This window comes from Magnolia sinica, chromosome 4 (assembly GCF_029962835.1).
Source record: "Magnolia sinica isolate HGM2019 chromosome 4, MsV1, whole genome shotgun sequence".
In the NCBI taxonomy this organism is placed as follows: Eukaryota; Viridiplantae; Streptophyta; class Magnoliopsida; order Magnoliales; family Magnoliaceae; genus Magnolia; species Magnolia sinica.
Genome location: NC_080576.1, coordinates 6,684,425 through 6,710,784, shown reverse-complemented (window position 1 = coordinate 6,710,784; position 26,360 = coordinate 6,684,425). Strand labels below are relative to the sequence as shown.

At 38.9% G+C, this 26,360-nt stretch overlaps 2 protein-coding genes across 3 annotated transcripts; both read left to right on the top strand.

The window, feature by feature from the left end:
• The first annotated feature begins 1,547 nt into the window (after window positions 1–1,547).
• On the top strand, window positions 1,548–22,409 carry LOC131242281 (ubiquitin carboxyl-terminal hydrolase 4-like). Of its 2 annotated transcripts, XM_058240829.1 has the most exons (6): window positions 1,548–1,928; window positions 5,902–6,018; window positions 20,530–20,628; window positions 21,050–21,238; window positions 21,427–21,608; window positions 21,738–22,409. In XM_058240829.1, exons 1-6 carry the CDS (start codon window positions 1,806–1,808, stop codon window positions 22,135–22,137), a joined length of 1,110 nt encoding a protein of 369 aa, XP_058096812.1. In that variant the 5' UTR covers window positions 1,548–1,805; the 3' UTR covers window positions 22,138–22,409. The 2 variants fall into 2 exon arrangements, with proteins under 2 accessions (XP_058096812.1, XP_058096813.1); XM_058240830.1 differs by lacking the exons at window positions 1,548–1,928; window positions 5,902–6,018 and adding an exon at window positions 19,651–20,243.
• A 3,100-nt stretch (window positions 22,410–25,509) lies between these two features.
• LOC131242282 (multifunctional methyltransferase subunit TRM112 homolog A-like) lies at window positions 25,510–26,126 on the top strand. The gene has a single exon (XM_058240831.1). The coding sequence runs from the start codon at window positions 25,555–25,557 to the stop codon at window positions 25,921–25,923; it is 369 nt and encodes a 122-aa protein (XP_058096814.1). The 5' UTR covers window positions 25,510–25,554; the 3' UTR covers window positions 25,924–26,126.
• The last annotated feature ends 234 nt before the right edge of the window (window positions 26,127–26,360 follow it).

Below are 26,360 nucleotides of genomic sequence, written 5' to 3'. Positions count from 1 at the left end.
CCTCGCGACCTCCTTGGTGGCAGGCGCCGTGGGGCGATTTGATGTATTTGTTTTGTTTCCTTGCTCTCAAAAGTAAAGCAGAAACATAGCTATGATTAGACCACAACACTCGAAACAGTGGGGATCATGGACCGCCCATGAAACCTAACTCAGATCCCATCCGTCCAATTCACAAGGTCCCACGTATATGGATGAAGTGAAAACACAAAATTCGGCTGCATTCATAAAAATAGAAGCGGATTGGATGGTGTACCACACACCACCAATCTAGCTGGCGTGGGTACGTTTCGGGCGCTGACGCTCCTCTAGCTCTCTTGTATGAACGGCTCAAAGGAGATGAAAGTTACATGGCCGCACAATGATGTATTTATCATATCTAAACCGTTTATCCATTTGGAGATATCATTTTAGATCTTTTCCACAAAAATGAGTAATTTGCAATGCTCGAATGGACCACAACACAAATAGCGGTGGGACAATGATTCTCACTGTTAAGACATTTGTTGAGCCCACCTTAACGTTTACTTTCCATCCAATCTGTTCATAAGATAACACAGACCTGGACGAAGAGAAAAAAACAATTATCATATTGATCCAAAATTTTTGTGAACCCCAAAAGGGTTTCAATGGTAGGCATTCAATCCCCCACTGCTTTTTACAGTGTGGTCCACTTGATTTTTGGGCCTGTTTTATTTTTTGGCTCAAGCGTTATGAAGATCTCACCAAGTGGATGGACGGTTTGGATATAACTAATACCTCATGATGGGACCCACAGAACTTGGTGATGTCAACACACCAGCCACATCGGTGATGTGTGTTACACCAGCCAATCCGCTTCCATTTTAAAGCTCATGCACTAAAACGAGCTCACAAAACGAATGGCCCCACAGCGGATATCCCTTGTAGCAGGATCACCAGGCAGTCAGCTTCAGGCCTGGATCCGCCAGGTCAACACGTGTGACGTGTCTAGTTTCGTGCTTGAAGATCCAGCACCAGGAAGTGACATTCCTCTCCACGTAAACCAAGCCAATGGGGCTCGTTCCATACGTGCCAAAGTAACTACGTGTGAAGTTCTGGGTCCGTACAAAATGCCCGAGTCCCTTCCGTAGGGCTTGAAAAAGGACATACATGGGTAATATCCACGCGGTACAGGATGATACGATAGGGTAGAAAGAAACGGAATACCGTGGAACTACTGTTCACCGTACACGTGGAAGATTGATTACCGTTAGGAACCGTCCATCTGCTTACCTCTGCTGTGTACGTAAAATGGTTTTACATGGCAATAGATCGGATGATCCTAGCCATCTGATCAATTGCCCTTAAAGTAACTGATTGTAAAATCTTCAATGGGTAATTCTATGAAACTAAAGACATCCTCGATAGCCTCAGGACATGGATGGACCCGATTGATGCATTACCTTGCCACGTGTACCAGGAACAGATGGCCCACCACATCATGGTAGTTCAGGTTCGACCGTACCGTATATGCGTATTGAGTCAACACCAACCTATGAAACAAAAGAAGGGCTGGCAGATCAGTATTTCTCTCTCAAACAAAGTATTAATAAAAAAGGAGAAGAACAAGAAGAAGAAACCCTTTTGGATGCCTTTATATCCTCAAATCATCTCTGCAAAACCCTAGAAAAATCCCTCTCTGTCTCTCTTTATCCCTCAAAGATAAAAGAAGAGAAGAAGGAAAGAAGCTTCTGTTATTTCCATGGCGAGAAACCCTAGCTAAAGAAGGAAGAGAGAGAGAGAGGTTCTGGTAGTGTGAGAGAGTGAGCGAGAGAGAGAGTTGGTGAATGGTCATGGGAGCAACGGGTTCCAAGCTCGAGAAGGCTCTTGGCGACCAGTTCCCTGAAGGCGAGAGGTATTTCGGCCTTGAGAATTTCGGCAATACCTGCTATTGTAACAGCGTCTTGCAGGTTCCAATCTCATCGATTCCCTTCCATTCCATTTGGCTTCACCTCTTTCTGTTTGATTGATTGATTGGAAAATGAAATACCATTATTCGCCTTGTTTTATTTCATTTCTTGTTCCGATTAGTGTTAGATTTATGTCGATATGGTTGAAGGGGTTTGCTGGGTTTGGTGCGCTGCTGATGATAAAACTTCTGCCAATCTAACTATTAAAATCCAACTGAAAAGTGCTTGGTGAAAGACTAAGATGATGATATGTATTCATAGCATTGTACGGGCTATGTTGGGGTTGGTTTTATGAATCCTGCTATGTGAGTCATTCGAAACAGGAATTTTCGTGCTTGATTGGCAAAATTCAACAATCGGTTACACAACTGACATAACACATGCGCGCTCATGCACACGCATAAATGCTGACATGCATTCATAGTGCACATGTGCATGCACACAACACATGCAGGCGCACACTCGCCTCTTCGCACACATGTGTGCACACACTCACGTGGTGTAATGGCAGCCATAGTATCTGACAAAACTCCAATGGGTGCCGTGGTGTAATTCACTATTTTGAATCATGAATGTGCGAATATGTGCACACACATGCACGCAGAAGCTCATAGTATATTAGGTCATGGTGGAACCAAATGGAATTAAATCATAGTGAAAGGTATTGTACTTGCATGTCCACCCACAAGACTATAGGTGCCCAGGCGGTGGGTGTGATTTGGCATATTAAATTATCAGATGTTCTCAGGAACCAATATATGTTTTTGAGTAGTTGATGTAGGATGTTTATCCATTTACATGAGTTGTGGTGCATTTCCTTGCTTAGTCAGAAATCTTGTATGGTTTGGTGATGGGATCTGGATTTCTAGGCATCCGACTTAACCTTTTATAACTCTATCAACAATTGTGACCCTGGCATTTGGTAGCTTTAGATGGTTGTCTTGGGGGTTTTGGGTGATTCTAAGGTCTGCATATGTACTCCCTTAGAATGGATCTGGTCTTGGTCCTTGCGTGTCTTCTTTATGACAGTGGTGTTGTTTGCAGAATATTCTTTTGTTAGCAAAAACCATTTTGCTGGATTTTTGTTACTGTCTCCAATAAAAGAAACCTGTTGTTACGTATCGTAATCATAAGTCTGTCTAATTTCAGATCATGATTGTATGAAGGTGTGGGAGAGATTCTTAATCTCTTTTGGAATATTGTGGGTGATGCTTGGGTTCGTTGCGAGTCTATTCTAGGCATGGCATGGGGGAGACGTTGGGAGAAAGGAAAGAGTGGTGTAGAGATTAGCTCCATTGGCTGTCATTTGGGCCATTTGGGGGGAGAGGAACAACTGGAGTTTTTTTATTTTTATTTTTATTTTTTTATTATTAACAGGAGCAGGTCGGAGACTGTTTTTAGTATCTTGCAATATCACCAATATATCCCACAATATATTGGTTATCCCAACTGAGCGATATGAATCCGAACTTTAATATCCATTTTTCATGGTATTGTGCAATATATTGCACGGTGTCGCAATGAGTGCAATATTAGAAGGGATAAAGGGAAACTGACACTATTTTTTCTGAAAAATCCTGAAAAATCATTTTTCGCAAAAAAAAAATAAAAAATAAAAAATCATCCATGTACATTGTAAGGTGATTTTGACCAATCCACTCTAGTTTGTTGGAAGAAAATCATCGAAATTTCTCCGGAGGTGTGATCTGAAGCTTCTTGGGTTGGATTCTAAAAGGTGTGTATTTTTGGGCTTTAGTTTTTTATTTCTCGTTTTTATATGTTATAAATAGTGTCAAATGGTGAGAAATCAATGATTCTTTATATTTGCATGAGAATTTATGGATTTGGGGCTTTGATTTAAAGGTTTGGGGGAGGTGGGCCGAGTTGTGGAAAATTGAGGAAAACTCAAAATTTCTCCAAATTTTTTTTTCCAAATCGGTTGCAATTTTAGTATTCAAATACAAAATCAAACATGTATATTAGCTGATCTACACATTCTTGGCAATTTGGAAAATTTTTTAATTTTTTAATTAAAAATAATAAAAATGTAAATTTTTTTTTTTTCGAAATCCATAGGTATATTTCTACCTTTTTACTACTTTTTTTTTTTTTTTTTTTTGAATGTAATGCTTGTGTTTCCATACATGTCTTCTTACATTTATAAAATTTATGAATTGACTTTGAATATAGTTGCATCAGTTCAGTTAGATAGTTATAGATTAGGACCTTATGCAAAGGAAACCTGTTATGTGCACTTGTTTTTTGCGATTATTTATTTATTTATGAGTGTATATTGGTGTTTTTTTTAAAAAAAAACTATCCTTGAAATTTCACCGAAAAATTCGACCAATTTCCCAATGTTTCCCCATGTTTCCCAATAACAGCTAAATTACGCGATACAATTGATATATATCCCATGCGATGACCGATATGTATCCGTATCCCAAGGGTGCGATGCACTACGTGATAACGACACGAAAAACATTGGTTGGAGATGCTATCTACAAAAGAACAAGGCTAGATGTAATAAGTTGGGTCTCCTGTCATAGGGACTTTGACCAAAGTATTTGGTCCTTGTTATATGGGCTTTTTTTTTGAAAGATGATAAATTTATTCATAGAAGGCCGGAGACAAATACACAGAAAGCTAAGAAACTAGAAAAATAAAATTACAACTCAATCCAACTAATCGGGAATTGGGAAAGAACTTTGGATATAATCGCCAAAACCATTACATAAGATTTAGCCCCTTTGAAAACCTCCAACACCTCTCCCCGCCTATTTCTGAAACAACGATCATTCCTTTCTAGCCATATGAACTACAAACCCACCACTAAACATAAATGCCACACTTTTTTTTTTTTGTTTTTTTGTTTTTTCCTTTGTTCCCATTGCCTCTACCATGCCATGCCAACATGAACTGGTCAATAGAGCTCGGCCACTCCAACATGAACTGGTCAATAGAGTTTTTTTTTTTTCCCCCTTATGCTTCACTCTTTTGTATCTTATTCATCACCACCACCAAAAGCTTTATACCAATTCAAATTCTATTACACCATGCCACTCTATCAGGGAACGTATCCTCAGTTAAACCCTAGGCCCTTAAGTCTTTTCTTATTACCTCCACGCACATCCTTTTGGCCATCCCCCTTGCCTTTTAGAGCCTTCAACTTGAACTGACTCACTCTCAACTAGTTCAGTTCTTGGTCTTTGTTGTACATGGATGAATTATCTAAGTCTACTTTCCCTCACATTATTGCCTAATGACTTTTCTAGAGATAACTGAAAATTTATTAAAAAATCTGCCAAAAGACAAAACAACCCAATGTTAGGACAAACACCAAATTGAAAGATTAGTAGACACATCTTGCTTCAACATAAGGAGCCCATTCCGAAACAACAAATTTCACCGAATAAATGATCTCTTCAACTGAGGGATCCTTATCTTGAAAATATCGATTGTCTGGTCCTTTTACAGAGCAAATTCTCACAGTTGCAAGTCTTTCAACTGTAGATGAGAGATCACAAAGGATACGTATTTTCCTCATTGTTGAGATGTTGTGGTGGTGAGATCTGATCTCCGAATCAGTAATATATGAATTCTCTGTCATAGAATATGACAAGACATTAAGTTGTACCAAATTCGAAGAGCAATTTAATTACATAAGAAATCGCTAAATTTCAACATACTTGGGAACTTGTTCAATATTTGAGTAACTAAAGCCAACTTTCAGTAAGAGCTTTGGTGCAATGCTTTTGTTTTATCTAGGTGGCCATGGGAAACCCAAAAAGTGTTTTAGGATACAGTTACCTGGTGACACAGTCAAATTTATTGGTGGTATATGGATCATGGATATTTTGCGTTGTTATGAAATAACTCTACATGCTTTTGATATGCCTTAAGCTGTATTTTATTTTTGATCTGATTTCCTTGACTGTTCATCTAAAATGCAGATTGTTACTTTTGTTCACAGGCCCTTTACTTTTGTGTCCCATTCCGCGAACAGTTACTGGAATATTACGCTAATAACAAGAATCCGGGAGATGCGGAAGAGAATCTTTTGACATGCTTGGCCGATCTATTCACTCAGGTAAAAAGGTTCTATTGGTAAATATTAGCTGCCTTCATCTTACATGGCTGCGATTTGTCTCTTTTACATTTCCCTAGGTTCTCTTAATCAGGCCTTGACATCACAACCGTTGGTTCATAGGCTATTGTCACCACAAAGGTCAGATTCTTTTGAAGTCATGATCGGTGTGGTTCTTTGATCCTTACAGGGAATGTAAAACAAAATCTTTACATGGAAGTGTCAGTGTGCTAAAGGGAAAAATAAGAGAACAATTTGTTTCTTGGGGGATCGCTTCTAAGGAATTCTATAGAGTTCGGACTTTTTGAGGGAAGACTGTTTTCGGGTAGTTGATTCAGGCAGATGAAACACTATGCTTGTTGGACATATGTCTAGGTCTCCCATCCAGAAGAGGAGTGGAAAGCCGCAACTCATCTAACGAGTTTTTTTTTGGGATGATTTCAAACACTAGAAATAGGAAATATAAAACAAGTTAAAAGAGTCGAGCAGAAAGACTTGCTGAAATTTTATTTCAAACACTAGAAATAGGAAATATAAAAAAAGTTAAAGAGTCGAGCAGAATGACTCTTAGCAAAGAATATTCCATAAAATCCTGGCAACATTACTTTCTCAAACAAATACTAGCCAAAACAACTCAACCACACTCTCTTCTGTTGATGATGAGAAGCTCATTCCTAACTCCCCACTCTTGGCAAGCTCATCTGCCACTGAGTTGGCCTCTTGGGATGTGCAAAAATGTCACTGGCTTCCGCTGTAATATCTGCGACCCTCCAGGGCATTCTTCTCCTCTAGACCATTTGATCACATTCCTCAAGTTGCCTTAAAATACTGTACAAAATACATTGAGTTGAAAAACCACATTGACACCCTGCTGGAATGCTGCGGCTTCCTTGAATTCAGAGTCTGTGATATCAATTTGACTGGAAAAATCCACCAGCGACACTCGAGCACTGTCACAAGAAATTCTCCCCACACCCGTAAGACCTGGATTTCCCAGCAAACTACTGTCAAAATTTACCTTTAAAACACCTGGGGGTGGAGGAGACCACTGTGACATGGGCTTTAGCTTCTTCCAGTTGCTCTGCAGGATTTTAGCCCAATCTGCGTAGAAGCTTGAGGAAGGGTCCCAACAAAACTGTGATCCTATTTAGCCCACTGGCTTGAGTTGTTAACAATCTTGTTCACCAGTCTGAGAGCGGCAGTAGAGGGGCCTTTAGAAATTCTTGCTTTCCTCTCCTTCCATAGCGTGCACAATACAGAATAAGCAACCATATTCAGTAATTAATTGGCTAATTGACCCCATGCATCAACATGCCAACTTTCAATCAGATCCAGGACCATATGAGGGAATACCCATGACATTCCAAACTTGGAAAGGACCACGGCCCGTCCTTTTCTAGCCAACAAACAATGAATCAGCAGATGATTCGCCGACTCATCATCACAACACATGGCACATGTATTCACGGTATGCCCATATTCTTAAGGTGTTCAATGGTGAGACTTCTTGTGAGGGAAGGCTTCTTAAAGAGGTTTTTTTTTTTTGGTGATCAGTTCAGGCAAAATCCAAGCCCAATACATATGGGACATGAGTCTGGGGGTCTTCCCTCTAGAACAATGTTGTCAAAATTGTTATCGTATCGCAAATCGTTATAGGGGTTGATTCGTATCAAATTGCAAATTGTAAGATTTTTTTTTTTTTGCAAAGGTAATTGAAATAAATTGAAAGATTTTTTTATGATCTTAAAAACATGAAAAATATAAATAAATCAGGAAAAAATAAAAAATCAGAAGTCATTCTTTTGCCATCAATATGTACCAAGTAATACCATGTCATGATAGTGTTAAAGGATTCTTATCTTCAAGTCTTTTAAGAAATTTTCCTTAAAACGTACATGGATCCTTTAATAATTTATGTTCTTGTACTAGCATCGTGGGTTTGCTCCCCACAAACGTGAGTTTGATTCCCCTCATCGGGATTACCCAATTCACATGGTTTGCGGGTGATTGCGTGCATCCGTAGGGATTAGTCCTGCCTTAAAAAGGTGCGGGGACACCCTATCGTCTACCAAAAAATTATGTTCTTGTTAATTTTCTTATATGTAGAATCACATTGGAAAGGTGGCATTTGATTTTGTAGACTAACGAAAAAAGATATTTTGATTTCTAACCATCATTCCACAAATATGTATATGTCAACATGATTGGAACCATCCATAAAAACATTCTAGATAAGTCATACATTAATTTGGTTTTTGACCAGTTAAGAAGTAAGAAGTCATTAAAAAAGAAAAACGCTCTACGATTTAATGTTGAAGAGAATATATATAATTTATCTCTTATAAGGAAAAAAAAAATTGCCTTTTCTAAATTATTTTTTAAAGTTCTTTTGAAGTTTTTTTTTTACTAAATGATTCTTAAATCCCCCACCAATTTAAAAACATAAAATGAAAGCCAAGTGAAGCTGAAAATAGAAGAGAACAAGTATAATTTGAATCATAATCATAGGATTCAAATCATAAAATCATAAGATTCATAACAAGGGATTCAAAGGTGGGATTGAAATCATTTTGCTTAAGATTCGACTCAAATCATAAATCGTAAATTGTAGTATTTTGACAACAATGGTCTAGAAGAGGCGTGCACTAGCCAACTCAACTAACGAGCTGGAGTTCTCTAAAGCGTTGAAGTTATAGATTGTGGTTGATGGTATCTGCATGGGGAACCTGGGCTTTGCTGGAGTGGGATATTTTTCCTCCCTCTAGATTGGGATCTTTGAGTTGAGAATGCTTGTTCTCTCCTGACTTCAGTAGATGAGCTTTTCTTGAAATTTTTTCAGGTTCTTTTATTCTTGAGGGGACTCTCTGCTAACTCTATTTGGTGGAGGAGGTCTTTTATTAGTTTCATGGATGTTAGCAGGCAGATAGAGGAGGTTAGAGAAGTTAATAGGATTCTCAATATTTCTTTTTTGCCATGTCTTTTGAGGAAAGAGCATGAGAAATTGTTAGACCATCGTTGATGGCTGGGAATCATTTCTTTATTATAACTCTTTTTCTTTAACAAGAATTGTTTTTGACAAAGACAAATGTCAATTCTTTAACAAGAATTGGTTTTTATCTTAACGTCAGTAGACAGTTCGTTCTCAGGCTTGGACAATTTTTTAAGCATGACAGCTTGAACATAGTAGAAGTTCATTCAGACAGACTATGGAACATGTTCTTTAGACTTGTCAACTCTTGAGTATTTTTGTATTGGAACTTGATAGTAAAGGCTAATAATGTTTTGAAGTGGCTTGTACCCAGGTCCTGTCTATATGCTTGGTCGCTGCTTTTTTCCCTTTTCTTTTCCAAATCACTCTTCTACTTCTTCATATGATGGGTCTCTGTCTTATTTCAGCTATAGTGAAAAAGAGGCAATCCAGACCATTGTTATGTTGATATGGAGAATCATTGATTGTTTCCTTTTGGGATCAATCCATGTCTTTGTTATTTGAATTTTATCCAATGGAAATACTTGTGTACGAAAACCTTATCCTCATATCTGAAGTCAAAATTAGGGTTTGTGGCCTAACAACTTCTGTACTAATTGATGGCAAAGTTCTGAAACAAACTTTTTTATTTAACTTTGACATATTAAAGTTAGGGACATGTCGTTGAAAAACAATAACAGCAGCATTTAGGGGCACCTGGTGTGCTTTGTCTGCTCTCTTGTTGACACATCCTTCACTTATCCTCAATTACAGTTAAAAACAATGAGAGTAAAAGAGATTACATTTTGTGTTCGTAAAATGTGTATTTTTATGAGGAAATGGAATTTAATTAAAAAGAAAAAGAAACAACACCTGGCACAAAACAGAAGCTCAAACCACATTAAAGCAACAGAGAACCAAGAAAAAAAACCTAAAGCAATTCATCTTCTGTCTTCTATGAGTAGAGAAGGACTGAGAGTGCCCTTTTTGGTGATATTGGCCACCTCATTAGCCTCTCTTGGAACATGTATGAAACACGGTGGTGGTTGTAGAAGTTGAGAGCTTCCTCCAACAGGTCAGCTAATCTCCACGGGTTCACACAAGCCTTGGCTTAGGAAGTGATATTGTGAGAATCCCCTTCGATGATCACTAAGTGATCAAAGTCCATCTTCACATGGATGGCTTGCAACAAGGCAGCCGCCCCCGGATCATTATAATCTGTGATGCCTATAGGTCCTGAAAATTCCAGCAGAACATGATTTTCATCGTGAGCAATCCCCCTAACACCAGCAGGCCCCGTTAGGAAATGTGCCCTTAATAGCCAAAGCATGTGATACCTTGAATGAACTATTAATTGGTTGTGGTTGTAATTGCATTCTTGTTATGTGTGTGTATCAAGTGTGTTATATTACAAGGTATATTATGGTACAGTCAAGACCATGGAGTGGGGTCTTATATGGATATTGTATCAAGTCTTGTGCGTGTGGCATAAGCCCATGACACTTGAGAGATAAGACATTAGCTTTTCTTATCCATGTGAACATATAGTTCAAAATGGTCATGTGTTTGGAAGATATTCAATGATAGTACTGGTGGCCATAATGGCCCTGTAACAGTTGACTTATTTATTTATAGGAAACATGTATTGGTCCATTATAGGCCCATATACGACCTCATTTTGGCCCCTTACTTCCCTATTACTATTTAGTGGCTCGTTATGGGCCTTTTTTTTTTTTTTTTTTCAAATTGGTTGTTACGACATTCTATCGCATGACGACATCGCTGTTATGTAATGGTTATTCCATAACCATTGTTGAATACTAGACATGTTTGGGAACGTGTATGATGTTACCATGTGGCTAATGACTTGCATAAAGTGGTGTTACTTTAATCTTGGACAATTTAGAGTTTTGAACTCACATCAATACATGGGTATGCTATTCTTATATGGATTGACATATTGACGTAGGGAAGGACGTGTTGAGGTCGAGCACCGTCTTCCTCGGGGGGGTAACTACTCCGAATCCACAGAGCTTCTCTGGACTCCTCACAGAGATACCTGGAATCCACAAGGAAAATACGAAAATAGAAATAATTTTCTAAAATTTGAAATAAATTGTTTGATAATTGTCTAATGTGTGTATGTCTGTTACACCATTAATATAGAAAAAAACCAAAATTCGTAATTACCAAAAATAGCAAAATCCTAACTCTGATAAAAATCCTAATTCTAATAAAACTATTCTAAAGCCTAATTTCTAAAAATAAAAATTCCAAATAAACTTTTGCTAGAAGAGTCCTAGCATGATTACAAGTTATTTCTAAAAAAAAAGAAGAAAATCTGAAACTTTAAAAATAAGGAAATATTAAAAAATTGGAATTACTAAAAATAGTAATTTTTCCTTAAAATTTCGTTTTTGAGCTGAAAGTGCGCCTTTTCTGCAAAATGGACAGACGCGACCCACTTTGTGGGTCGGTTCACCTCAGATGGCCCATTTCAGTAAAGATCGATAGGTTATGCGCTCCGTAATGATACCCAGATCAAAAGTTATGATCAATTTACGGTCCACCTTCTTTTGGTCCAACCATGCTAGGAATGTATCGGTGCCACGTCCTACATCAGAATCCTCCACTTGGAAAAAACTTGTCCTCGAGTTATCCAAATGACTTCGCACATGATACTTAAACAATTTATGGCACTGATGTTTATCAGCCTTTTCCATGTGCTTTGCATTAGGCTCTTGAGCTGACACAATACATGTACTCATGCTCTCCTTGACTTGACTAGTATGTATCAGTTCCTTCACTTGTGCCGGCAAGATCTCATATTCTTCCTGAAATGTGGGCAATTAGCCAGACTTGCCTCTGAGACAAGATCAATGTGGTTTTGTATATCTTATATGGGAGGCAATTTATTAGGAAGTTCATTAAGCACAATTGCATTGAACTCCTGCAACACTGGTTTCAAATCCTCTGGGATGTTCACAGGCTCCATATATTTTTCATTTTCAACTAATGCATCTACATCTTCTGTCTCCTCAAATTGTTTAACAAAATCCTGTTCGGTTATGAGAGATTGTCCCTCTACTTTAGAAGTCTTGGGTTGGTTTTTTGTTCCCATAGGAGTCACATGTCTACTATTGATGAATCTTGTGGCCCGTCGCAATTCTGTTTCAATGAGGTCATCTCTCGCCAACAAATAATGAGATTTCTTTGCATAACCCTTTACTGAATGGCTATCCTGCCAACAATTTTGGTTTTGTTGGAATAATACCTGATCGTAATCTCGAGGGAGGAATCGCATGCACAACAACTGCTTCATCCGTGACCACGTGCGGATTGGCGCCTTCATCTGTCACGTCCGCTCAAGTTGAAGTTGTTCCCATCAAACCAAAGCTCCGCCCTTCAACTTGTAGGTCACAAGCTTAACCTTTTTTGCTTTAGGAATTTCCATATAGTCGAAGAATTGCTCAACTTCAGAAAGCCAATCGAGGAAATCCTCAATATGAAGTTGGCTATTGAAGCTATGAAGATCGACTTTCACTTTGAAATCTCGATCTGTTTGATCTATCCGATCAATGCCTCGTCCGGGATATTGTGGAATCATGTCGTTGGATCTCATCTTCTCTAGAGTGATCATGTGGTTCACTGCTGGTACTGTCCTACAATCAGTGCAATTACAAGTTCCAACACCTTTTGGGGGTGGATTACCACCATGAATACGGAGTTGTCTTAGGGCCTCTGTCATGTGATCGATGGAAGTCTGTAGCCCTTGCATGGTTGGCCGATTCTCTCGTTGCGCTACTTCGAAAGCTGTTAAAAGATTATTTCATGGAGCATCGTCCATGGGATTGTTGCCCGACCCGTCGCTAGAAGCCATAAATCCGAGGAGAAAGCCTCGCTCTGATACCAAACTGACGCAGGGAAGGACGTGTTGAGGTCGAGCATCGTCTTCCTCAGGGGGATAACTACTCCGAATCCACAGAGCTTCTCTAGACTCCTCATAGAGATACCTCGAATCCACGAGGAAAATAAAAAAATAGAAATAATTTTCTAAAATTCGAAATAAATTGCTTGATAATTGTCTAATGTGTATGTCTGTTACACCATTAATATAGAAAAAAACCAAAATTCATAATTACCAAAAATAGCAAAATCATAACTCTAATAAGAATCCTAATTCTAATAAAACTCTTCTAAAACTTAATTTCTAAAAATAAAAATTCCAAATAAACTTTTGCTAGAAGAGTCCTAACATGATTACAAGTTATTTCTAAAAAAACAAAAAAAAATCTAATACTCTAAAAATAAGAAAACATTAAAAAATTGGAGTTACTTAAAAAATAATTTTTCCTTAAAATTTCGTTTTTGAGCTGAAAGTGCGCATTTTTTTACGAAACGGATAGACCCGACCCACTTTGTGGGTTGGTTCACCTCGGACACCCCGTTTTAGTAAAGATTGATAGGTTATGCACTCCGTAACGATACCCGGATCAAAAGTTATTATCAATTTACGGTCCACCTTCTTTTGATCCAACCATGCTAGGAATGTATCGGTGCCACGTCCTACATCACATATTGAAAGGTTAGAATATGTGAGGAACACACCCAAGTCCCATGTAAGGGCTTGTTTGGATTGAATGCAAATTGAGAAATGCAACCAGTTTGCATTGACAAGACATTTGCATATGTTTGAGAAGTAGCAAGTGTTTACATTTTGAGTACAACCTTTCTTTTCAAATTCAAATTGAGGAAAAAGAGTTTGCCTTTGATGTGACGTTTTAAATGATAATTTTAGAGGGAAATAAGGTTTCCCTTTGTGGAATTGAAATCCAAACAGTCTCAGATGTAAACAAAAAGCATTTTCTAGGACACCTTAGCCTAGTTGGGGGATCCTTGCATTCCTTTGGTTTACCTTCGATCTAAACTAGCCTTAAAGAGCGTACCCTGACAAGCACTCCATTCATACGCCTTTAGACCTAAGGATTAGGCCCATAACCTCTTTATCTACCTAGTTAGATTTGACACATGTCGTTTATTTTTGATACCCAGGTTGGCATACACTTGTGATTTGGGTTAATTATATAGAAATGTGTTAGGAATGTGATGATCCATGTCAACACCACACAATCATGTTGTATAGATTGCTTTACTTAGAAGACCACTTGGATTGACAAACACAATTAATCATGTGAACATGTGGTTGGTTTTTAGTCAAATGGCTTTTGGTCTAAAAGCTTTTAAAAAAATATTGTTGTTTGTATTTTAATACACGAGTTTTCTTTTAGCTATGATTTGTCACAAATCCAATGACGAATCTTTACGAGTGTCAAATGAGAACCATGTTTGGGACCAGGGTTTATGTAATGTGTATCGTGATGATGAGTTGGAAAGATGTGGAATAAAGTATGTTTTGGGACATAAGAGTTCATGTGCAAGAAGACGATCTGAAGTGCAAGTGGTAGGTGATGACTCACATACATTAAGTGAGAAGACTTGTAGGCCTAAAGCCTATGTGGGACTATATGTTAAGAGGGCTCATACCCAAGGCTTGGACGCTCGCTCTCTCTCTCTCTCTCTCTCTCTCTCTCTCTCTCTCCCCTCCAATAAGAACTAGGGCTAGGGTTATGGTTTCAAAAGGGTGATTATTGTGTTTATATTCTAGAGTGTGTGGCTCTAAGAACTTGGGGTATTTAAATCTTGGAAGCTAGAGTTCTTTGAGAAGATTGTAGCTTGAAGATCAAAGTGTGGAGAATTTTCAACCTTTAAGGTATGTTCTAGTCTAGATCTTCTCCATACTTTTTCTTTTTCGTTGTTTGAATTGATTGTACCTAATCCTTTATACATGTGGGCGTGTGGGTAGAAAACCCAACATAAGTGGGGTATCAAAGTGATTGGTTCTAAAGTGCAATCAATGTAAAGACTAAAGAGGGATTAAGTAGCATCGCTTTGAAGGTTTTAGATCTTTCATGGCGAATGTCTTGACCTTGGACGTCCCATACATGAAAACATATCTCCCCTCATGCTTTCTAGTTTTTATTCTCTTATGTTGTATGGTGTAGAGAATATGCGTATTTCTATTTTAGGATGTTCTTCTTCAGTTTCTTTCTTTAAAAATTGGAAACTATGGATCTTTATTTGTTATGGTTTTGCTTAAAAACCCACTATAGAAGTTAGATATTCATAATTAGGATTTTGGAAGAAAACTCGGTTCATAAAAAATGAGTTCTCAATTCTCATAATCCATGGAAGAGACTGTTTGGATGCCTAAGGGTGCGGACGTGGTCTGTTGGTGTAGACCACCTATCATGGTGTCTCCCCCTAATCAATGTATGTAGAATCTCCTTGCTTTGGTTGATTATAAAAAATGATTGGATTAAGGTTCTAGATTTTTTATTTTTTTATTTTTTTTTTCGTGTGCAAATTCGTGCTTGCGAGTGTTCAATGTTCACATATGTTGATCAAAGGGAGCACTATGGTAGGCAGTGTGCATTAGTGGACCATGTCAGCTCTCTTGGGTGTCCCTAGGGTTTTGGACGTTGAAACGTCTCACTTCATAGGATTACAAGAACTTGTCTTTTGGGATTTGGTTCTTTTTCTAAAACCCTAACCATGAATATATATCTTTTATCGTGGGTTTCTAAGTAAAACCATGACAAATGAGGATCCATATTTTCAATTTTCAAGTAAAAGAAAAAGCTAAAAAAGTACATTCCAAAATAGGAATGTATATTCTTTATACCATATAATATACAATAAAACTTAGAAAGCATGGGTATATGCTTTTATGCATGGGACGTCCAAGGATGACGAGATTTGCTGGGAAAGCTCTAAAACTTCTAAGAAGATGTTACACAATTCCTTTTGAACTGATCGCAATCTAGAACCATTCGTATTGATATCACTATATATATATATATATATATATATATATATATATATATATATATAGGGAAAAGGTACTATGTGCTCGAGCTTATGATAACGTCCCATGAGGTCGAGCTATGTGGGCCCCCCGTGATGCGTGTCGAAAATCTACCCCATTAGTCAGATGCACCATTCCATCGTGGGCCTAGGTCTCAAAAATCAAGTCAATCTGTGACTTGTGTGGGCCACACCACATACAGAAGTTGAGAGGGGCCGTGCACCATTAAAACATTCATAATCATTTTTTGGGCCCACGGAGATCTGGTTTGCAAATCCAGCCCATCCATTATGTGTGTCCCACTTGGAGGAGGGTTCAGACCAAGTTTCAGCAGCATTCAAAACTCAAGTGGGCCCCAACAAGTGCTTTTATATGTTTTTGGCATGTCTTCACATGATTTTAGATGGTATGGCCACCTGAGTTCCGTATACGGCTGATTTTTGGGATATCCCATAATTTAAAGGGGACCCATCAAATGCACGGTGTTGATGGTCAACACGCATCACGGTGGGTCCCACACAGCTCGACCTCATGGGACGTTATTATGAGCTCGAGTGCATAGTACATTTTCCCATATATATATATATATATATTCAACCAATGCCTACACGCCACACATGAGGAGGATCAAAATTGAAATAAGGAAAAATTGGAGGGGGTTTAGATTAGAGCATGCCTCTTGCTCGATGAAGATTTTCTTCAATTTGATTTTCAAGCCAAAACTTGTCTTAAGAGTTCTAGCCTTTAAAGTTTGAACATCCAAAGTTCTTAAAGTTCTCCACCCTCTAGGAGATGAATCCATGATGAATCTTAGAAACCCTAACCCTAGCTCTTATTGTGGATAGAGAGAGAGAGAGAGAGAGAGAGAGAGAGATGTCCACGCCTTAGGCATGGGATCTCTTGGAGTTTCATATATATAGAGTTCGTCATGGGCTTTACGTCCATTAGTCTTCTTACTAAATAATGCATGTGGGCTATCATCAACCACTCGCACTTAAGAAGGCACATGAGCTTTATGCCCTGATCATTATCACCCTACCATCATGTGGGCCCCGATCCTAAACATGGCCCTACTTGACAGTTGTGAAAATCATAGCTCATGTATTAAAACAAAAAACAACATTACTTTCTTTCAAAACTTTTCTATAAAAAACCTTTTGACTCAAAATAGACTGCATGCGCGCAACCTGAGCTTGTTAATCCAACAAGTCTTCTATGGTGAAGCAATCTATATAACAAGATCACATGGTACGAATTCCTTATTAGATCATTATACCTCCTAGACATTTCCAATTATTAACCCAATAACAAGTACAAGTCATCGTGGGTAGCAAGAATTATGACATGTGTTAAAGCTATAATTAGGTAGATGATGAGAATATGTGATTGATTTGTAGGTCTAAGGATATGATTGTGGTGCATGCAATGTTGTTAAATGGTATAACTGATCCCATGCGACCCAAGGGGGTTGTCCGCTTGTGCGATGGCATAGTCACATATGCTATCGCATTTTTTTGAAAAAAAAGTAATTTTTTTAAAAAGGAAAAATAAAATTATTTAAAAAACTACAAGTATAAGGTTTTTTTTTTTTTGAAAATATAGTTTTATTAGAGTATAACAAGTCAACGAACAAACTACTCATTTGCATATACCAAAAAATGTGAAAAAAAATGATGTAATTTTTTTTTTTGAAAAATTGATGTCAATTTAAGAGAAAATGAGGGTAATAGTGTGTGTGTGTGTGTGAGAGAGAGAGAGAGAGAGAGAGAGAGAGAGACTATGGCTTACGCGGTCGCTTACTTCTCTGTGCAACCACATAAGCCCCAATGACACAACAACTGTATATGCCATCGTGGCATATGCGATCCATTGGTGCAAAATGGCATACACGATGGTACAATTGCTTATGTGATCTCATATGACAATATTGGGTGCATGTGAATGTATGCTCCTCATGTGGGACTTGGGTGCATTTCTCACATGATCTAAGCATTCAATATTCCAGGACATAAGACGGCACATACCCATGTACTGATGTTAGTTCACAAGTCATATTATCCGAGATTAAGCAACCATGCTTGATGCAAATCACTCATCGGTCCCATGGGAACCTCACACGTGTCAGCGCAAACACGTCATGGTTCTGAACCATATTCACATGGATGGGGAAGGCTGCGGTCTTATAGTGTCATGGGCTTTTTCCAGATGCACATGACCCGATACAATATACATATTGGACTCCAATCCATTGTCCTAATTGTACTATAGTATTCCTTATAATATAACCCATTTGATTAATGCAAGGGCATTTTCACATCGGGTTTGAGTGGGGTAGCCTGTGGGATGCAGGGATATACTTGGGGCGGGCGGCTCATGTGAGGCGGGCGCCACTCGTGTGAGGCGGTACCCATGTGATGTGGGGTCCACGAGGGGGGTTTGGCTGAGGTCCTAACTCATGTGATGTGGGGCCTGTGCTATGAGATAAATGGATTAATTCGCCATGCTCTATTAGTTCGAGCTTTTAGAGTAAGTGGTTAATTGTCCTACATCAAAGTGGTATCAGAGTGGGAGGTCTCGTGTTCGAGACTCCTCACCGGGGATGATTAATGCAGGGGCATTTTCACACCTGGCTCGAGTGGGGTAGCTTGTATGCTGCGGGGACACACTCGGGGTGGGTGGCCCGTGTGAGGCAGGTAGCTCGTGTGAGGCGGTACCCATGTGATGTGGGGCTTGGGCTATGTGATAAATTGATTAATTCGTCATGCTCTATCAGTTCGAGCTTTTAGAGCAAGTGGTTAATTGTCTTGCATCATTGATGCAGACATGACGATAAAAATGTAATCACAACCACACAAATAATTAGTTGATTAATAATTTATTCAATATTTCATATGATTCAGCTTTTAAGGGCATGTTTCTTAACATTTTGCACATACCTCTCCGCAACTCCACTGTTCTACCATCAACTCCTTTGTCTAGAAGATCGATTGCATCCTCTGATGACAGCTGAGGGGGCATCCCTTTCCCAAATCACTATCATGGAGCTCCCTTGACCAGTTTGAATAACCTAGGTCCTTCAAAGGAGGCAAGAGCTGGGAAATGTAGATCACCGGACTCTTAACTTGGTAATGCTACCAATTGTTGCTGCCGCCTGCGGCAGAACTTTTAATCCTAGCGAATAGCAAAAAAAGCAGTTTCCAAAAACATCTTGTCTATCTCAATGACCTTGCTGAAATGGGTCCTGAGCTCCATGATCAAAGAGTCTATCCAAGCACCAGAATACCAATTCAAGCACTATATCTAGCTATAGGTTCCTTCAACCTCTTCTACAATGGCTTTCAACAATTTGAGCATGCATCATGTTTTTGTGGGGATTGCTGTGCTCTTCTCATGATCATGGAATATATTAACTTGCTAATCGTTTAAGTGTACAAAATATTTCAGGGCTGTGTTTGCAACAACTAAACCCTGTATGTATTTGTCATCAAGCAATGGAGGTTTGAATTGTCTGACAATAGCAGATATCGAAAATGGAATTTGTCAATTTGAAAAGGGTTCTGCAGATGTGAAAATGAGCAGCATTGGAGTGTGCAGCTCAGTTGAAACTTGAAACCAATGCTTGCTCACTCTCTCTCTCTCTCTCTCTCTACAGACACATGTACGAACGCATGTACGGTGTATCTCTCACTGCTCTCTCTCTCTAGAAATACATGCACCCACACAGGGTGTATCCCTCACTGCTTATTTAAAAAACAAAATATCTACATGCTGTTTCGTGTGACAATGACAAGCAGATGTTAGCATTTGATAACAGAGATGAATTGAGTGACACACCACACATGGCAGTGTACACCTCACTGCCTATTTTAAAAGCAAAATTTCTGCATGTGGGTTTTGGTGTGACAATGACAAGCAGTACTTAGGACTTGATAACAGAGATGAACAGATGGATTTTTCTATGAAATAAAAGATTAATGAATCAGATATACCTGTTATTATTGATTTTAGATGCATGTTCTCTAAACAAAAAGAGTAGAGGTGGGACTATGGGAATCTAACCCACAATCCTTGTGAGAAGTGATAATGCTCTCCACGACCTCAAGTAGTTGGGATAAATCTTAGATGATAATGATCATCTAAACAAAAGAGTTCTGCCGGACACCCACCGATAATACTGCAGTCCATGCATTCCTGTGTAGAAATGCTATGGAGGCCCCTCTCACTATGGCGTGAGAAAGAGACCACTTGATTGACACCGTACAGAAAACCATACCAACAAATAAGTAGCTGAAATAATGCATGTGGGTTCAGCTCACAGGGCATTGTTCTACTTCTGTGAGAGGCATCTCCCTCTAAAGTTCCTCATATACATATATTCCGTTGACAGTGGTTAACATATACCACTGGGTCCTTGCTCTTGCTCCGGTGGTAGACTCTTAGGAGTTTCAACACCTGGTCAAGGGTTCCAGTACCCATAGGTGGTGAAATCCCACTATGGCGTGAGTGTGTGGCGGTGTGTGTGCGTGTGTTAGAATTTTTCATTTTTATTTTTTATTTTAAAAAAAAAACCACCGGGTACATGTTATTGCTGGAACTAATGTTTGGATATTGCAATATGCAGATAAGTTCGCAGAAGAAGAAAACGGGTGTTATTGCTCCAAAGCGTTTTGTGCAAAGAGTGAAGAAACAAAATGAGCTTTTCCGCAGTTACATGCACCAGGTATGCATTTGACATTGACAGGAATAAGTGTTGATGAGGACACACAAGGTGTCAGTAATGGCAGTAGGAAACCTGCTGTGATGACATAGCTATCCATCTATATAGATTATTACAGTATTAGAAGATCCATGATAATGTAAATGCTGCAAGTGATTGAAGATGCATGCTCGAAGGTTCAGATGTATACGAAAACAATAACAGAAAAAAAAGAGAAGGAAATACAAGTTCTGGTCCCTTATCACCAATAGGTGTATCCCATATGCATACTGGTAACATGCAACAGAGCCTGTTATGTCTTCAATTATTTCATGATCTTCATTTTGATTTTCTCCTCTAATTGAATATATATGAACCATTTCCCTCTTCTTTTTTTTCCTTTTTTTTTTCTTTTTTTTTTTTTCTTTTTTTTTTTTAAATGTAGGATGCTCATGAATTTTTGAATTTTCTACTTAATGAGCTTGTTGACATCCTGGAGAAAGAGCACAATTCTACAAAAGACTCTCCAGAAACTTCATCACCATCTGAAAAGACTGCAAATGGGCCACAGGCTGTTCAAACCAATGGTGGTAAAAAAGAGCCACTGGTCACCTGGGTACACAAAAATTTTCAGGTTAACCAACCCAAACCGTTCTTTTTAAATGATTGCTAGCTAGGCGTGATAATGAGTAATGACTTGCTTTCTGTAATTTTTACATTATTGATGAAAAATAATTGTTTGGTGCTGTTTTCCTGCCCAATAAATGTGTGCTTCCTGTTAACGTTTCTGGAATCTGAGTATTGACTCCTCTCAAAATGCAGGGGATACTGACCAATGAAACACGATGCTTACGGTGTGAAACTGTGACAGCAAGGGATGAAACTTTTCTAGACTTGAGCCTTGATATTGAACAAAACAGCTCGATCACTAGCTGCCTCAAAAACTTCAGTTCCACCGAGACTTTGAACGCTGAGGATAAGTTCTTCTGTGACAAGTGCTGCAGGTTAGTTTTGCTTCTTTTTTTCTCCCTTCTCTCTCTCCCTCTTTTTTTTTTTATTAAAAAAAAAAATAGAGAATATGCAAGCATAATCAGCCTTATTTTTACCTGAGGTTTTGTTTGTCCCTGCTGCAGTTTGCAAGAAGCCCAGAAGAGAATGAAGATCAAGAAGCCACCATTTATACTCGTTATCCATCTGAAGCGCTTCAAATACATTGAGCAGCTTGGTCGGTACAAAAAGCTATCTTACCGGGTTGTTTTCCCTCTAGAGCTGAAGTTGAGCAACACCATGGAAGACGCGGACTCTGAGTACTCCCTGTTCGCGGTGGTCGTCCATGTTGGGAGCGGACCCAATCATGGCCACTATGTGAGCCTTGTGAAGAGCCACAATCACTGGTTGTTCTTTGACGACGAAAACGTGGAGATGATCGACGAGTCAGCTGTGCAGACGTTTTTCGGGTCTGCACAGGAGTACTCAAGCAACACTGACCATGGGTACATCTTGTTCTATGAGAGCCTTGCAAGCAGGAGTTGAGGTTATTTGCCTTTTTAGGGTGTTGGGTGCTCTTTTTCCCTTATTTTTTTCCCTTTCATATCATGTTGGAAGAGCTCTCAGTAATCATTGAGTTGAGATATGGAGATTTTCAGGTGGTTGGCTTTCCATGTAAAGTGGATGGTGGAAGCAACACACTGTCCTTTGTTGCAACAATAAAAAAAAAGGAGTGTAAATGATGGTGAGAGTTTCACGGAGAGACTATTTGTATTCTTCACTGTTGAATATTTATAATAGAAATGCAATTGCACTCATCTGCTAGATCCTTGAGATTCCCAGGGCTCTTGAAATGTCTATTGACAGGCACTTCAATCAGGGTTCAAAACATGGGAACACATCGGGAATTCATTAAGGGCCTGTTTGGCCGGGCAGATTAAGAGGGATTAGGAGGGATGGGATGGTAAATCCCAGGATATGCCAAATGAGCCAAACAGACCCAGTGAACTTGTCCCAGCATATAGCAAACCCATGGATCTTAAAACAATTCACTGACATCACCATCATTACCTTAAAATAGATCCCGTCCCTCCTTATCCCGTTCAATCATGCCTGGGGTGTGTTTGGTTGGACAGATTGGAAGGGATTGGAAGGTAAAATCCCGGGATATGCCGGGCGTGCCAAACAAACTCGGTGAACTTGTCCCAGGATATAGCAATCCCATGGAACTTAAATCAATCCACTGACACCACCATCATTACCTTAGAATCCATCCCATCCCTCCTAATCCCATGGGATCCGTCCGGCCAAACAGGCCCTAAGCTTACCATCAAAATGGATTGTGTGTATGGGTGTTTAATGTCAATGTGTCCTGAGACATCCAAATGATAGTAATGGCATTCAATATCATACCTAGGTTGATAATATAGGAATGAGTCAAATGATGCGAATTGTTTGAAATTAGTGGTTGGAGGAATTTTCTGTAACCCTGACATGGCCTAGTAAAAAGGCTCCACGTGTGCTTGTTATAGTGGCAGAACCTGCAGTGAAATGCAAACTCTTCTGGGTGAGATGATGTTTTGCTCATCTTCTAACAAGTTTACATGATGCATTTTCATTGGGCCATGGTGCTTTTTCATTGCAGGCAATTCAATTGGAATGCATCAAAAGTACAATGGGTATAATATGAGGTTTATAATATGACAGGTTCAACCAATATTTTCTACCTGGATTGATACATGCTAGCATTTTTCCTGCTCTTTCCAATTGCATACATGGACATAGGCTGGTGTATCATGCATTTGATGTCTGGGTTGGAGATTTGGAACAATCTTCTCCTAAATTTAGGAATAGAATGGATATGTATGATGCGAGATCTTGGCTGTTTGCAATTTTCTCATCTTTTCTGGCTAGAGTGCATGGGTGGTGCTCTGCGAAGATGTACAGCTGTACCTTGGGGACCTTAAGAATCTCGATACTTAGCAGTCCGTGGCCTTGGCCAGTGCCATAATCGATTCTAGTGAGCTTGTCTGAATTTTGAATGTAGAGCAGTGTTCAAAATATTAGTATCGTGTTATGTATTGAGCTTGTCTGAATTTTGAGTGTTCAAAATACTGGTATCGTATTATGTGTTGTATTTTTGGAATACAGATACATATATAGATTATCGTATGGGATATATTAGTTGTAATGTGTAATCTATTGATGTTGTTGGAAACACGGGAAAACATTGAGAAATTTGTCGAATTTTTCAATGAAACTTCAATGATTGTTTAAAAAGATATCAATATACACTTATAAAATCAAAACATTTTAAAAAAATCAAGTTCACGTAATAAATTTTATTTATATGGAAACTTAATTTATGCTCTATTCAATTGAATTAATGTAAGTATATTCAAAGTTTATTCATATAATTTATACATGTAATGTGTGTGGAAATACAAACAATACATTCAAAAACAAAAGAAAAATTAATAGATTATGTTACATGTTTGATTTATGTTTGAATACAACTAATTTTTTTATTTTTATTTTTTTTCAATTTTCTGTAACTTAGATCATCTCCTCCAAATATTAAAATCGAAGCTTCAAATTTATAATTTTTTATGTTTTTTTTTTAAAATAATAATTTGATTCTAATTTAACATGATTTAAAGAAAAAGAAAGAATCAAAAATAAAAAATGTTTATTAGTCAAACATGTGGGATATTCCCATTATTCATATTGCACATGTGAGATACAAGATATACCGTTGAATATGCCACTGATAGAGATCTTAATTGTCACAAATTTTATGTATGATTAGGCGCCAGTGTATCGCTGGACATGATTGATAGAGATCTTAATTGTCACAAATTTTATGTATGATTAGGCGCCAGTGTATCGCTGGACATGATTGTTTTGGCACGTGAGCAGTCCTTGGTGCATATGCAATGAGCTTGTTTTCCACACCGTACGTTACATGCACATAGATTTTGAGTTTTTTATTTTTATTTTTATTTTTACCCCCAGTGAAGTGAAGAAAGAAAAAACATTTCCACAGATAAGAGGAGGAATGGGGAGCCACCGGGGAAATTCATCAGGTGGTCCCGCCCATGAATATACCCAGTAGCCCAAGAGTAACAATCTGATTTCTACAGTTGAATCAATTTGAATTTGAGCCACTCACTTTCTTTCTAACCATAAATTTGAGGGCAGCAATTGGACGGTTCAGGGTTATTTACTACTACGCTTCCAACAATCTGGGAGCGCGGTTAGCTACTGACAGGTTGAGTAGGGAGACTAGCTCCTGAAGTGACGTCAGCAAGTTCTATGGGGGTCATCATGATGTATGTGTCATATCTACACCGTTCATACATTTGGAGAGATCATTTTAGGGCATGAACCAAAGAATGAGGCAGATACAAAGCTCGAGTGGACCCCACCACAGAAAACAGAGGGGAGAGTGACGCCTACTGTTGAAACCTTCCTAAGGTCCACCATGATGTTTTTTTGAGATCCAAACTGTTCATATGTTAACGCAGACATGAAAGAAGGGAAAACACAAATATCAGGTTGATCGAAATCTTTTGTGGCCCTTAGAAATTTTTAATGGTGGGAGTCACTCTCCCCACTGTTTTCTGTGGTGGGGTCCTCTCGAACTTTGGATCTGACTCATGCTTTGGATCATGACCTAATATGATCTCTCCAAATGGATGAACGGTGTGGATGCAAAACATACATCATGTTGGGGCCCAAGGAACTAGGTGACGTCACTTCAGAAGCGAGTCTGTCTCGCTTAGCTAATCCGCGTCCAATTTGGCCATCCTCACAAAACACTATTTAGTTGCAAATTGCCAGAGAGAGAGAGAGGATAAAACTGTGGGAAACGCACACCGTAACATTTTTCATTGTATAAATACATTCGAAGAGAACTGAAAGGGCTAGAGGTTACAGCAGCAGCAGCAGGGAAAGGGGGAGATGAGGCTTTTAACTCACAACATGCTATCTTCCAACATCAAGGGCGTCGCGAACGGCTTCCCTCTCCGACTCGAAGCGGAGAAATTCGTAGAGAAAGAGGTGGATTTCAATCCGGATTTTCTCAAGAACATGTTTCCCAAGATCGAATGGAAAGCCCTCGTCGATGCGTCCCGCACCCTTGGATACGCAGAGCTTCCCGACGACGCTGATCCCTCGATGCTTGCCTCCGAAGATTTCCTTAGGAAATTTCACCACGCGCTGCTCGAGCTCCACGTTGAGGAGGGAGCGCTCCTCTGCCCCGAGACCGGCAGAAGGTTCCCCGTCAATAAGGGAATCCCCAACATGCTCCTCCACGAAGACGAGGTTTGAGGGTGAGATTTATAATTTCGGTGTCGGTCGGATCGTGGATCTACGGCGATTGTATTTTTCTTTTTTCTTTCTTTTTCGGATGGTTTTAGGGTTTCGAGGGGGATTTTGGGAGAGGAAGTTGGAATTAGGGTTTTTTTCCAGGTGAAAACTGAGAGGTTAGGGTTCTGGGTGTAATACTGGAATTAGGGTTTTGTTTTTTTTTTTTTTTTTAAAAAGAAGAAAACTCTGCTTATTTGTGTGCTAAAGCGGTGGTTTATACAAACATGATTTATGCTTTCATTACAATCTTATGAAATCATAAGATAAGATAGAGAAAAATGGCCTAAACTTTCTAATTAGTTTGCTTAATCTCAATTACATGTCAAGGTGCCAGGTGTGGGTCCCACCAAAGTCATCGTTAATGTCTCTAAACCGATGTTTTGACAATGGCAGAATCC

What these genes read in the sequence shown, in the direction of transcription:
- LOC131242282 (XM_058240831.1), top strand. Translation starts at nt 25,555, where the DNA reads ATGAGGCTTTTAACTCACAACATGCTATCTTCCAACATCAAGGGCGTC.
- LOC131242281 (XM_058240829.1), top strand. Translation starts at nt 1,806, where the DNA reads ATGGTCATGGGAGCAACGGGTTCCAAGCTCGAGAAGGCTCTTGGCGAC. An exon ending in TGGCCGATCTATTCACTCAG is followed by an intron (nt 6,019 to 20,529) that starts GTAAAAAGGTTC and finishes TGCAATATGCAG; the next exon opens with ATAAGTTCGCAGAAGAAGAA. An exon ending in TTCTGTGACAAGTGCTGCAG is followed by an intron (nt 21,609 to 21,737) that starts GTTAGTTTTGCT and finishes TCCCTGCTGCAG; the next exon opens with TTTGCAAGAAGCCCAGAAGA.